At 39.8% G+C, this 14,886-nt stretch overlaps 1 protein-coding gene across 5 annotated transcripts in view; it reads left to right on the top strand.

Annotated features, from left to right (window-relative positions):
* Positions 1-14,886, top strand: part of RBMS3 (RNA binding motif single stranded interacting protein 3) — a 695,735-nt gene that overhangs the window by 130,993 nt on the left and 549,856 nt on the right. For 3 of the 5 annotated variants that reach the window (XM_047100002.1, XM_047099999.1, XM_047100001.1), the window contains exon 2: positions 13,332-13,504. In XM_047100002.1, the coding sequence (XP_046955958.1) occupies positions 13,332-13,504 (173 nt within the window). The remainder of the gene's footprint in view (positions 1-13,331; positions 13,505-14,886) is intronic. The other 2 variants (XM_047100003.1, XM_047100000.1) reach the window with 1 other exon arrangement.

The following is a 14,886-nucleotide window of genomic DNA, read 5'->3' as shown; positions in this document are numbered from 1 at the left end:
CAAAGCAGTCCACACATTCTGCCCACATACTCCCTCCCACATGGTGTTTGTTCTCTGGTCCTAGCAGCTGCGACAGAGACATCAGGAAATTCGTTTTCTGTTTTCCCAGGGCATTCTTAGCTTCTTTACTACTCAGGCAAAGAAACTCTTTCCTTTGTTTATGTCTTCTGGGATGTTGGGAGCATTAAATAATATTTCAGCTAAGGTCACATCCATTTTGTGATGCAGTAGGGTGCTTGAGGTGGCTGGTGTGAGAGACGCTCACTAAATTCTCAGAAATGTTGTGAGCTGGTTGTTGAACTGTTAGTAGGTTAAAATCAGCCCCTGTAGGAGTAGTCACGTGACAAAGATCAGCAAAGTTATACATCAGAGCTTTGGATTTTGTTTTTTCCTCAGAGAACTGGAATATCAGCACTAATTCCAAGAGACTTTTCTGTTTTGATCCCCCACCCCAGCCAATTTGCTCTACTGAATAGAACAAACTCTTGAGTCTTCTCTTGAGGAAGCAGAGGAATGGTCTCTCCTAGAAAACTCTTTTAGTGGTTATACTTTAGAAAAGGCTTTCCTGTCTGTTTGCTAAAGTATACATAACATTTTCCAGACCGAAACAAAGCAAAATATTTTTCTGGAATATTGGAGATGTGTAGTAAATACCTTGGAATATATACATGTATGACTATCCCATTTTTATTCTATAGACTATTTGTTTCAGTTACCCTAGGGCACATATCATACAACTTATTAGAAATTAGGGAGGTAATTAAACTTAAATAAATGGTTTAAGTAATTGTTTACCTACAAAATATCCTTGCAGGGCAACAATTTTTAAAGACCTAATTATTTTTAGAGTTAGAAGCTATGAAATTAGTATAGTTTATTTTCTGTATGTAAAAGTCGATGCAGTTAAGCACATGGACATTTAGTAGTCAGCGTGTTATTTCACTGATATAAGCTGGTTCCACTGGCAATCACATATGTCTTATTCTAATAAGTACTTTCACAATCTGTAGTTATTTTCCTAGAATTTGTTTATGCTAAGAATGACTTCCCTTGTGAAAGTTTCTGTGTGTCTTAAAAAGTTCTTCTATTAGTCTTCTCATCAGTTTATCTGAAGGCAATCAGTATCAGTAGCTCAAATAGTACTAACTGAGCCTAATATCTCATGGAAGAATGGCATTTCTTGATTTTTCAACCCAGAGAGTTGCAGTTTGACAAGCATCGATGGACTTTTTACTTTGGAGTGCAAGATTTTACACTAGGCAAACCAGAGTTTGCTAGGTCATTCAGTAGACCAACCAAAATTTCCTCTTCTTCAAAAAAGCATTATTGTTCATGATAACTATGGTTATTGTAAAATGCTTTAGAATTTATATAATTATAATTGTAAGCGCCCTTAGAGAGCTTATTGTGTGCCTGGCTTTATTCTCAGTGCTTTATACATAAGCATTCATTTGAAATGTCTAACAGTCTTCTGAGGTAGTTATTATCCCTAGTTTCACAGATGAGGAGACTGAGGCAGAAGTGTTTAGGGAACTTGGCCAAGGCCATATGGAGAAAAAAGTAGTAAAGCAGGATTTGACCCTGGGTGGGATGGCTTCAGAATGTATGCTCTTAGTCACTATGCAGTAGTAATACTCCCTTCTTCTTGGGCCTTTGGAGAGTGTAGTAATCACGGGCAGATGCCCTCTATTTGCCGGTCTCTGAACTTTCAGTCACTTATTTAAAAAGAATATGAGTAATTTGGAGAAGGAAAAGCAGTACTGTCTTATTATGGATACTTCATTTCCTTGATTACGGAAACTATCACTAGGCAAAATGAATCTCCAGTAATCACAAAACAAAGAGGATGCACTAGAAATTGGATATGTCTATATAATTTTTTAACATTCTCTAAGGTACGTGGCAGACTGACTTAAAATATACTGGAAAAGGGAGTCTTCATACAGGTTACAAATAGAAGTTTGAATGTATAAACATCTCATGCGTTTCTGATTTGAAAATTATAATAAATTAGTTAACAATATAAAATGCCTAATATTCATTTATTATAGGATCACTTTGGGTGAACTTGAGCATTAATTTATTCTCATAGTTATCATCTCATAGCCCCAAACACAATAAATGTTGAAATAATATTCCCAGAAAATTATCTGTGCAAGTGCTCCTTCCAGTTTTTATAATGAAGCAATTATTTTGCTTGTATTAATTGCTGTTGCATTTTTGATCTGTGTCCCAACATTGTCTTCTCGAGGAAATTATTGTGTTTTATAGTCCAAATTTCTTAGATTTAGGACTTTTGAGGCATAGGTTCTGTTTACAGTTAATTTTGCTACATCAATAAAATATGAATGCATTGGCTAATAAAACAACATAACTATTTTATGTCATGGAATATAGGTTATTGTTTATGAATTTGCTGAATTGCCTCTGTAGTTCACTGTAAGAAAGCATTCTCCTTCCCCCCCCCTCCCCCCCCCCCCGTTCAGTTTAGAGAGAAATAAGATTGGTAGCATAGCATACTATGTGGTTAGTAAGAGTGCTATTCTTTTAGGATATGTAGGTAAAGTAGATGATGTATTAAAAATGCAGAACTTCCTCCCAAGCACGAAGCTTGAATCCCAAAGACAGAGACATTGATTCTCTAGCAGCAATTTATCTCTGTTGCTTCTCTTTCTTGAGATTAAGAAATTTTATAATACAGATGAAACTTTGGTTTTGATTAAAAACAAATGAACCACATCTTGTTCTTCCCACACATTATATTTTACTTTTTGGGAATATCTTTTAATAATTTCTACTTTTGGTCAAGGAAGCTATCAGTTGATAGATTTTATATGCCAAAATCAAGACCCACTCCTGAAGGAGAAAAAACTTAAATATGTTCTCTACTGAAAGGAGATTAATCGCACTTAAAAAAACAAACAAACAAAAAAAAACCTCTGAATAGCAGCACAGAAATCATGACCATTATTTTGCTCAGCACATTTAGGTACTGTAGATGTACAGTATAGTCTGGGGAGATGATGCCTGGTAACTGTAAGAATGAGCTACATCAGGTCTGTGCAATTGAACTTTATGCGATGATGTTCTGTCTTCCTGTCCAATATAGTAGCTAGTAGCCACATGTCTTTTTTTTATTTTTTAATGTTTATTTATGTATTTTGAGAACAAGAGAGTGTGTAAGCATGGGGAGGGGCAGAGAGAGAGGAAAGAGGGAATCCCAGGCAGGTTCCATGCTGATGTTGGGCTCATCTCATGAGAGGTGAGATCCTGACCTCAGCTGAAATCAAGAGTTGGACGCTTAACCAACCGAGCCACCCAGGTGCCCCAGTAGCTACGTGTTTTTGAACACTTAAAACATAGCTAGTATTACTGAGGAACTGAAGTTTTAAAATTTTAATTAATTCACATCAATTATATTTAAATTTAAATAGTTATGTGGGACAGGTGGCTACCATATTGGATTGCACATATTTAGAGTTAAATCTGGAATTAACCGGAGTAAAGACTGCCTTACTTCAGGCCCTGAATTTGTCACGGAGTAGCTGAACCACCTTTAAAGGTCATTGAAACTCTGTATTCTCATCTTCAATATGGGGGTAGCCATATACATATCTCCAAAAGTATAAATCAATTAATATAAAGTTCTTAGAACAATGCCTCATGTATATTATATATTCATTATACATCAGTGATTGCTAGTCTTGTTAAATATTTTATAACCTTCTGTGGATATTTGATTATATAGAAACGAAGAAGAGGGGTAAATGAAATAGGTCTAAAATAATAACAGGAAAATGCTACAAAATGGGGTGGAACTTCAGGTGACTCTAGATGAATATGTGAGATTTAGATACATAGAAAATAATCATAAATGACCATATGTTCTAAGTTTCTTTGGACGGTCTCAGTTGATTCCTTGTGTCCTGATATAATTATCAACATCTCCCTATTTTGCTCTCCAGAGTACCCCAGTTTGTAAGATACGTTTTAGAGTCACCCTAGAATAAGGTACAAGAATGCAGACTAGGCATTCTAAGTGAAGGGAGGAAGACAAAATAAGGCATAGATTCAGATAGGAGCATGGTGTGGCAAGGAATGTGAGTGAGCCCTGGGAAATCGAGGAAAACAGGGTGAGATAGGGACTGGAGAGATATTTTGGAAGTAGTAGGAAAGCCTCAGTAAAGGAATAAGGGTTTACTGCACTTGTTCTTTATCCTATTATTGAGTTGCTCTTAAGTCAACATGGATTTACTTTCAGAAAAAGTGAATTCTGATTTAATTGGACAGAATCATTTAGTGTATCAAAAGAGCCCTAATGCCATTTGATGTTCCGGATGGCCTTCCATCATTGATATCAATTATTGCTACATATGGTTTGAAACAAAATGCTTCATTTCTATCACCCATTAGCTACTAGTAACCAACCCGGTAATATGATTGGTTTATATGGAAAGTGGTCAAGTGGAATGAGTGGAAATGGTTCATTATATCTGTTTTCATTGACTGAAGAAGAAAATTTTGAGAGTGTTCATTTAGTCGCAGTAAAGTACGAGGTCCACCTATCTTGCAGTGGTGCCCTTTAAGTTGTATGAATTGTGCTTCTCTGTTTTGGATAGCATACATGATACAGCTAGGACAACTAATTGTTGGCGATATTACTGATCGTAGTTTTAGGGAAACATTATTGGATGGATTATGAAGCATAGAATATTGCAAAAACTAAGAAAATAGTCAAAATAGAGATTATGGGGAAAAACTAAATGAAAAAATTAAGTAAACATGTAAGGCACAAGAATGTGACCTGAGTGTAATTGTTGGACTGTAAGATCTCCTCTTTATCTCTGATTGCATTAGGAATTGAGTTGCTGACCATTGGCTATCCTAGAGATCTCCACAAGCACTTATGACCTGTTCTGGATTTCCAGTCTTGTCCTGGTGATTCTAGCTCATTACAAAAGGAAGTGTTTGAGTTGATCTCGGAGACATTCCTGGGACAAACAGAACAGAGGCCCCATCCAGGGTTTACAGTCACTTTGATATTTCTGGGGAATTCTAACCATTACTATTTGTGGTATAGGTGCCATTGTAATCTCCACCTTGGGTACCAATCATGGCTTATTTTATTTATTTATTTATTTTTGCATGAGGAATCAATCCTTATTAATACTGGAATCATGAGCTGTTTGGGATTATTTTCTAAGTGTAGACTTGAACTTTTACATGAATGGTGTAAGCAGCCCAAATTTTGAGCTATATTTTGAGCTAAATTTTGAGTATATTTTAATTTTGTTTATTTTTCCTTAAAGAGATCACGAGTTGGCCAAATTAAAAGATGGATAGGAGCAAAGACCAGATGTCACTGGCATTTGGAGAACTGAGCAATCTTTATAAAAGGCCAGTGGCATCATTTATAGCAGCCACTCTCCTGTAGCTTGTAAATTTGTTAATGAAATTGGTTTATAGGTGCTTGTAATGAACAATAACTAGTTTACTTGTGTTTGCAAGTACCATGAATTTTAAAATGTCATTTAATATTTAAACCTCTGAATGGAATTCAATGACTTTAGATTAATCCTATTTGTAAATAGCACAGAGTGATGTGTGATTATGCAATCTGCTGAGGTTTTTAAAAACTAATATTTACAGCAAAAGTGAATCTCATCCTAACAGAATTTTAATAATACCTCAGTAGTGATTTGGAAATACCTTGAAACTAATTAGCCTTTCAATCCACAATGATTGTTTCATCAGTGCTTAGTTATTACTTTTTGGTTCTTTTTTTTTTTTTTTTTTAATTTTTTGTTTTCAACGTTTATTTATTTTTGGGACAGAGAGAGACAGAGCATGAACGGGGGAGGGGCAGAGAGAGAGGGAGACACAGAATTGGAAACAGGCTCCAGGCTCCGAGCCATCAGCCCAGAGCCTGACGCGGGGCTCGAACTCACGGACCGCGAGATCGTGACCTGGCTGAAGTCGGACGCTTAACCGACTGCGCCACCCAGGCGCCCCTACTTTTTGGTTCTTGATGAAAATGACAAACCACAGTTCTGGTGACATAGTTTCATCTCAAGAATAGTGGCTCCCATGCTTAAAAAATCAATGATTGACTCTGGCAGCACCCCTTAAAGGTAAATTACTCCAAGTAGGATTGAGAGAGTAGTGTTTCTTTTAAGGATCTGCCTCATGATGGTGCTGATGAAAATGATAAGATCAACAAGTATTTATTGAGTATTGACTCTGTGTCAGGCATGATGCTAAATATTTTATGTGTAGTTTATATATTAAAGCCTCCCAACAGTCTTAGGTGAGATCATCGAAATTCCTGTTTTACCCGTGACTAGAGGTTTAAGTGCCTAGTTAGGGGTAGAGCAGGATTCTCAGAGGGCAATGTGGAGCTCTTAAACACCGCACCACCACTGTTGACAGTGGCTATTACCAAAAACAGTTAACAGAGAATATGCAAATGATTGCCTTTTGTGAGGAGTCTTGTCCTTTATTGCTCATTTCCATGTCTGATCCGTGGGTAGGAAAAGAGAAGTGGGGCAGGTTTTCACCAAACTCTGTTATGAAAGGTGGAATTGGAACCATTGTTTTCTATAATTGTATTCTAGACCAATGGAGGGGCAATTGTCCAGCATAAAACCGCAAAGCGTCAATATATGTGGTTCATGAACCCATGGCTAAAACTGCATGTCTTGCCTTATATATTAATTTAGCTGCATTGATTATTGCTTGCATAGACAATACGCACATCCTCATTTAAGGCTATGATAGGCATTCCAGTGACTGCTGCAGCTCTTGCCGTGTCTACTTGCTCGTATTGTGTTCCCACTAGAGGCGAGGTGTGCAGAAGCAAGGTTATGTAGAAATTATACTGTCTGGGAGAGGAATTCAATAGCCTGCAGCAGTGTTAATCCACCGAGCAATGGATTGCATGTGTACGTGCAGGCTAAATAATGTATGATTTAAGACAGGAATGTGGTTTGTATTCATTTTTGGATAGTAAAAGACTTGGCATGTCGGTCCCATGGGAGACTTTATCCAGGGCTTTACCCTTCAGTGGATAAAAGAGTACAAATTCTGTTGCACTGGAGATGAATAAAAACAAATTGGGGAGACCATCAGCAGAGCAGACTGCTGTGTGAGGGAGTCCAAGGCTACTCCGAAAAACCACCAGACCAACTGCTTCAGGATCCTGCCAGCAACCAGATGCCGGGAATAGAATTGACTGCAGTTTGGCATCAAGGCCCTGTGATTCCCAGCCAACGGGAATTGCATGCAAAAAATATTTTAAATTCTCTTTTTAAAAGAGTTATGTTTCCAATAAGAGGAAGAAGCGTGTTTCAGACCTCGTCTGCTGCAAATGAAATGCGGCGTACCAATGTCTTAGTGACGGAGGGCAGAGGCACACAGAGATGAGTGCCGTATATACTTGGGGATAAGAAGTTGAACTTGGGTCAGTAGATGTGGTTTTTCAATGCACTAGGTTGTAGGCCATTGAGTTATTATTATTATTCCATTTCCGGGTCCTGTGCTGGTATTCGTTTTTCAAGGAGAGGGGCTGGATCTGTTTAAGGCAGTGATTGCCAACCAGGCACACTTTTACCCTCATAGAGGACATTTGACAATACCTGGAAGCATTTTGGGTAGCCACACCCTGGGGGGAGGGTAGTACACCTGCCATCTAGTAGCAAAGGACAGGGGTGCTGTTCAATATCCTATAATGCACAATATAGCCCCACGACAAGGAATTACCTCGTTCAAAATGTCAGTAGTGACCCTGGCTTAAGATGGTCTGGCTGGTGTGTGTATATTACATCCCTGCCTTCAGACATGTTCAGCTAATATGTTTCATACTGTATAAAAGATGATTTTTAATGATTTACTTTACCCTCTTGAAATATGAACAGCATTTATTGAACGTATCAAACACTTTCTGTTAAAATAAAATTGGGGGAAAAAAAGAGAAAACAAATAAAACTACAACTCATATCCCTCTCCAGTTTACCTCAAAATATGTAGGGGTCAAAAGCACAACCAACCTCCATCCAAACCTATATACACAAATCACACATTTTAGAAGAATGTAGGAGGACCCGGTTGATTCACTTTTCAAACTTGAAAAATGAGGCATATTAACAAAGCACACTAAATGAATCAGCTGTTGTAGGATGATTTGCAAGCCGGTTCATTTTCCTGTTATCAAATAACGTCCCCTGAATCTTGACCAAGGAACCCATTTGTTTGATGTTATTTGAAAAACTCATCACCTTGCTTGCTTCTGATGGTCACTTCCCCTTTGACATTAAATTTTAAGATGGACTTCATTTAAATTCTGATAGAGGAAAGGCCTTATTAACCTCCATTTTGACTAGATGCTGTTTACCATCCTTGTTCGATTTCTCCCCCGTATACTTGGATGCAGGAGAGCTTTTGTTCGTGCCTTCTTCCAAAGCTGACGGCAAAAAAGCCGTTTGTGTTGGTGCCCATGTCATTAATAGGTGAAGTTCTGTTGTGCTAGAGGGGGCTGCATGGCCCCTGGAGTCCAACTTTCTAGGGTCAAAGTGGGGCTCCCACTGTGTGACCTTGAGAAGGTCATCTGTCCATTTTGCACTTTGGTTTTCTCATTTATGTTTGAGAAGAATATTGTTTGCCTCATTGGGCGGTTATATACAATGCCTATTAGGAAGCACGCAACAAACGTTACCTATAATTATTAGAATCGTTATCTTCTAAAATGGATGTCAAGTCATTTGGTTTAGTTGCCCAAAGAAAACACTGGGTACTGATCCACTGATGTAGTAGCCCCAACATGTGGTTTAGAGATTTTCAACCCCCATCCCATGATACTTAACAGACCCTCCCAGCAGAACATGGTCCCAACAGACCATGAATAAACACCTGAGGAAAATCTGCGTATTTGCCAAGCGTGTGCAGGTTCAAGAGAAATCCTATCTCCCTCCTCCATCAGAGTGCCATCTGAAGGTCCTCTTCTGAAAATCTGCCGTTTTCACTGGTTCTAACCAAGCTGACACTGCAGATTCACAGCAGCTCCCTGCCCTGCTACGGCACCGTGTAACAGTGTTCAGTAACCCTGGACTGTAAGTCCTCACCGCTCCTAAATAGGATTTATAAAGTATGACTTTGAGCAATATAGCAAAGTCCATTTTATCTGAGGGAAAATAAATTCTTTTTTTTACTAACATTTAAACATTTCTTCCTGGGTGCCTCAAAATGATTTAAAAGCTGATCAATGATAAAACCCCAAATCCATTTGAAGACAAAGAATTGAGGACGGAATCAGAGCCACTTTTAATTAGGAAAGTGGTTGCTGTGACCCATTCACCTCTAAAGATTATTGCTCCTTTTTTTTTTTTTGTAAAGATGCTGTAGTGTGGTCATTTGTCTCTGGTACTAGGGCACACAACATTGCTTTTGCTTTTCACAAATTAATTCATTTAGGCCTGTGCATTTGTCAGACGTTCCGGGAGACTTCTGCCAATGTTTTGTTGATTAAAAGATGTGTGTTTGCAAAGTGGGAGGAGAGGAGGGAATTTATAATTCTTAAAACCAGAGGATGATTTACAGCGCAAACCACTACCTGAATCATTCAGTATATCATCAGCAGATAAATGAAATATTAAGGAGAAGTGAGAATGTAGGCATTCCGTCTTAAAATCTCTGGATTGATTGGTTCAATAACACTGAGAAAGTCTACCTCTTTCAGCAGAACTTCTAAAAAAATTTTTTTTAATGTTTATTTATTTTTGAGAAGAGAGAGACAGAGCAATGAACGGGGGAGGGTCAGAGAGAGGGAGACACAGAATGTGAAGCAGGTTCCAGCTCCGAGCTGTCAGCACAGAGCCCGACTCAGGGCTCGAACTCACGGACGGTGAGATCATGACCTGAGCTGAAGGTGGATGCTTAACTGACAGAGCCACCCAGGAGCCCCTCAGCAGAACTTCTAGAATTCACAAACAAGAATATGACACAGATAACCCCTTTTGATTGTGTATTTTTTTTCAAAGGGCTTTTGAAATACATCATTTCTCCACAACAGGCTGGTGTTTGGATCTCTATTTGTAAATTACATACCTCATTTCCATGCATACAAGTAGCCTATAGTCGTCCCAGCTTTGATTTGCTTTTGACTGTTTCATTTTTTTTTTCCTAGTAAATACATTGGGCGCTTTGGAGGGCACATTTATTGTTTTAAGCACCATGCAATTTACTAAATGATATTCTGGCTATGGAGGGGGGGTGGGGGGGTGGACAATTAAGTAAACACATATTGACCATCCTATAGATGAAAATTTCTTATTTGATCATTCAGGGACTCAGTCTGAGCTGGTCCGTCAGATCTATGATACATAAAGCTGAAGATGTGATTTTATTTTGGCTCCCTGATAGTTTTAAAAGCTATGCCATGGGGAAAACTGCTTTTAACAAAGCCTCATTTTAAAAGAAGCCTGAGTACAGAATGGAATTCAAAGAATTTGGAGAGAGGGGAGGTGAAAGTGGTAACAAACAGCTTTTAAAAAGCCCTGCGAAATTTAAGAAAATAAAGCACATGCGGGAAGTGAAAGATAAATCTCATCTGTCCCATTGGGAGGTACAGGGACCAGGGCATTACTTTAGCAGGGATGTGTTAAAACCTACTAAGTGCAGGGCATGTAAAGAGATAGAGCTTAAGTGTTATGGGGTGTCCACGGAGCGAAATGGATTTCTTAGGTCAAGGCGGACTAGTTTTTCATGCCAGCCAAGAAACTTCATGCAGCTTTATGCAGATATTAAATTCCAAAAGGCAATGGATGTATGTCATTTTATTCAAACACTGGGAACAGAAAGTATTCTCCTGTGTAATTTGTTGTAAAATCCCACATTAAAAATGTTGGTAGCAGATTAAGTAATACCTAATGTTTACTTGAAATGTTTGTTTCAAAGAAGGAGGCTCTGGGTTCTGTCCCACCTCCTCATTCCTTAAAGGAACTGCCCAGGATACTCTAGACCAGTGTGCCTTTGCATTTGACCGTCTGTCTTATATTTCCTCCACTTTCCTCCCTAAGAGGAAAGCATGAGCCAGATGGTGGATATGGTGGATCCACAAGGTGGACCAAATCCCGACCTGGGAGGCAGTGAGAATTCAGAGAAAAGGATGCTTCTAGAAACTTGTCCAAAAATTTGGTAGCTGACTGTATTTCGAGATTTAGAATTAAAGAACGAGTGAAGCTGACCCCAAGGCTTCTAGCATGGGGGCTAGATGGATGTCAGCAACACCAGAGAGAAATGGGGTCATTGTGCTGGGTGTCTGGGGTGGGGACTTGGGAGGTGAGAGGGCAGAGATAATGAGTTTCGTTTGACATGTTGTAGCTAAGAGGCATTGTCTTGTAGCCACTTGGAAATAAGGACTGGGGCAAATCTGATCATTCTGAAAAGTGTAAGACTGAGTATTATAGCAAGAAACAAGGCTGGTGCTGCTAAAACTCGGCCTTTTATCACTGTGGGCTAAGTGTTGTGTTCATTCAATTTGTACTGTATATGTTGTAGACTAAGTATTTCTTAAGCATCTACTTGCCATCTGTTAAATACACACCTTCACCCCTGATAGGACAGCTAATGTGTCTTCAGGTTAAAACTCAGCCCAAAATCTCCCCACTGGAATCTTAATAGGTGTTACCTTTAGGTAACATTCTAGGTTACGACCGAGAATATCTGGGATAGTTATATAGCCTAACGTTACTGGCAAGACAGATATGAGCTACAAATGTTATCATTGTTGTTACTCTTGCATTTTTGTTTTTGCTAACATTTATTTTGCACTTTCTAATTTCCAGGAACCATTTTGTTTACATTAGCTCATTGAATTTATATTGAGACCCTGTGACATACTACTGAGAGTAGTATTTTTTTTTTTAATTTTTTTTTCAACGTTTATTTATTTTTGGGACAGAGAGAGACAGAGCATGAACGGGGGAGGGGCAGAGAGAGAGGGAGACACAGAATCAGAAACAGGCTCCAGGCTCTGAGCCATCAGCCCAGAGCCTGACGCGGGGCTCGAACTCCCGGACCGCGAGATCGTGACCTGGCTGAAGTCGGACGCTCAACCGACTGCGCCACCCAGGCGCCCCTGAGAGTAGTATTTTTATCCTCCTCATATTAATGAGAATGTTGAGTCTTAGAGAGGTGAAGGCACCATCTAAAGGTCACACAGCCAGTAAGAGACACAGCAGGAATGCAAACTCAGTCCGTGTAATTTAGGAACTTGTGAAGATAGGCCCATTTGACAAAGAAATGAAGTATATAATGAGCATCGTGTTTACTAATTCTGGCACGTATATTCACATTGTATACTCTCAGTTGCTAGGGATCATTTTATCATTTTATTTTGTTATAAAATAGTTTGACAAGTTAGAGCAGTGATTTTCTACCGGGGTAGAGCAGTGGTTCTTTCCCCGGGGACACTTGGCAGTGTGTGGAGAAATTTTGGTTGTCACAACTAGGGGATGGCTGCTACTAGAATCTGGTGGGTAAAGGACAAGGTTACTGCTACCATCCTACAATGAACAATGTAGGACGTACAGTGTAATGAACAAAAGGCCCCACAGCAAAGAATTATCCCAAGTTTTCAGTAGTTCCTGGATTGAGACCCTCGACTAGAGTAACCTAAAGGGGGTCTTGACTGCATTGAGAGAATGGTGGCTCAGTATCGCAAAACACAGGACGTTCGCCATGAAGAAGCAGATTTGGGAGTGGTAGAAAGGGATGAGGTCCATTCATCCGTCCGTTTGGCCCTTCCTAGATTCGCTATTCATAGAGTGATTCCTGTGTGTCAGGAATTATATTGGAGAGTGATGGGGAGGGCAACAATATGAGGCAGTTTTTTGTTTGTTTGGTTTCGGTTTTGTGTTTTGGAGAGGAGGGGACAAGGAGTGGAGACAAAGCAAAGACGTGTGGCTCGTTAAAGGGGAGCTAGGGGCAGAGCTTTGGTGCCAAGAGCAAACTTCGTTCTTCTCGTGGGGAGGGAGGTAACGTGTGAGTTTACACCTCTAAGGAAAATCACAGGGGACTGATTCAGAAAGCATATGCCACTGTCAGGAGCGCCTGGGAACTTCTTTCTGCCCCATTTAGGGCTAACTTATGCCGATCCAAGTGCAGGGCCAGAGTGGGGGGAATGCTGTTCTCAGAAGCATACAGGGTAGTGATATAAAAATGTGTGTGCATGTGTGGATCAGAGAGGCCGAGAAGCCTGCATTGCTTTCGAGCTGCGCTGCTGGCCTGTGAATAGGTGCTGGCTTTGTTTTTCCAGTAACAGCCTTTTCTGTTTCCAGCAGTCCTATGCACCAGCTCCCCACCCCATGGCACCTCCCAGCCCCAGCACAAACAGCAGCAGCAACAACAGCAGCAGCAACAGCAGCGGGGAACAGTTGAGTAAAACCAACCTGTACATTCGAGGCCTTCCTCCAGGCACCACTGACCAGGACCTAATCAAGCTGTGCCAACCGTAAGTGTCCTCTGCTCTCCGCGCCGCTCCTCTCCTCCGCGCTGGCTCACGTGGGCTCAGTCCACACAGGACTCGGTATTGCGCTCGGTACACCCCTTTATTGGTGCCTCAGTGAGGTAGACTCCACCGTACAAATGGGACTTAAGTTTGAGATCTAAGTCCAGCTGATGTTAGCGAATGGAGTTTGTGTTCTTTCCGTTAGGGGCGGGGTGGAGGTCCCTGAGCAGACGTACCTGGGAGTGCTGGTCCATATGCATGTATTGACCGGAAAGATGACGAGCAAGCAGACCCCATGTGGCTGGTGGGATCAGTAACGAATCTCATAAAGGTAGCTGCTTTTGGGGGTGGAAGTATTAGCGAAGGCAATCTTGAAAATTTAGAAACAGTTGCTTTCAGGATGGTTACCTCCTCCTGTGTTGCAAAGCTTTTCTGGCCAGTTCTCGGTAAATAGAAGTTCAGCCAGGACCAGGTAATTGGGGAATTATAAAACTAGTACTTTGGTTTCCTTGAAAACATCCACTTCCACATCCAGTGAAGCTATTTCCCACCAAGGCCATGAACCATACTCACCAAATAGTTTTGGATTTGTTAGGAAATGTGGCAGTGACGAACATGCCCTTCCAAAGTGTTTTTGTTAATCTATTATCTACAAACATTTAGGTTATTAACAGTCTTACTTCTGTGCAAATAGAATACACATATTTACGTGTGCCCTCCAAATAAAACTAATAAGCGATACTGAATTACAACTCATGGACCTGTATTTGTAGATTGCTGTATGATTATTTTTCAAGTAATATCAGTACAGCTGTTGGTCATTTGAGTGTGCCTTAGCTGGGTATTTTTAAATTTGGGAAACTGTTACTCAATTCTTCTTTTTCTCTTTTGCAATGCTTTTACAAGAAGGTTGAGAGGATATTTATTTTGTAAATTTTCCAACCTCTAAAATATTGGAAGAGGAAAACAAAGCAGACAGTATTTATTTGTCTTTGTTCTGGATCTGAAGGTTGGGAACAAATAGCAAAACACCAGGAAGTGGCTGATAAACCAAAACACAAATACATAACTGGATAATCAATTGGCAAAGCAATATGTAGATTACAGTGGGAGAGCCGTTTTGCTGTTGACTACCTCGATTTGTGACGGGGTGGAGCAAAACTTTGACAAATAAATATTTAAAGGGAGTTGTGTAAGCAAAACGAATGTGCTAGGTCTAAGGCATAGAAATGTAGGTTAGGCTTTGATCAGTAAAAGGTTGGGGTGGAGAATGGGAAGGTAAATAATTCAACTTTTTCCTGTTGTTAGAAAAATCTAAACTATTTTGAAGAGTAAGGACTCTGTAAATGCGAAAGATTGTGGTCTTTATGTTAAAACCTTCAGAA

This window comes from Lynx rufus, unplaced genomic scaffold (genome assembly GCF_022079265.1).
Source record: "Lynx rufus isolate CCGP_SWC_20201006 ecotype Redwood Valley unplaced genomic scaffold, mLynRuf1.p SCAF_5, whole genome shotgun sequence".
In the NCBI taxonomy this organism is placed as follows: domain Eukaryota; kingdom Metazoa; phylum Chordata; class Mammalia; order Carnivora; family Felidae; genus Lynx; species Lynx rufus.
This window is presented reverse-complemented; position numbering and strand designations above follow the sequence as displayed.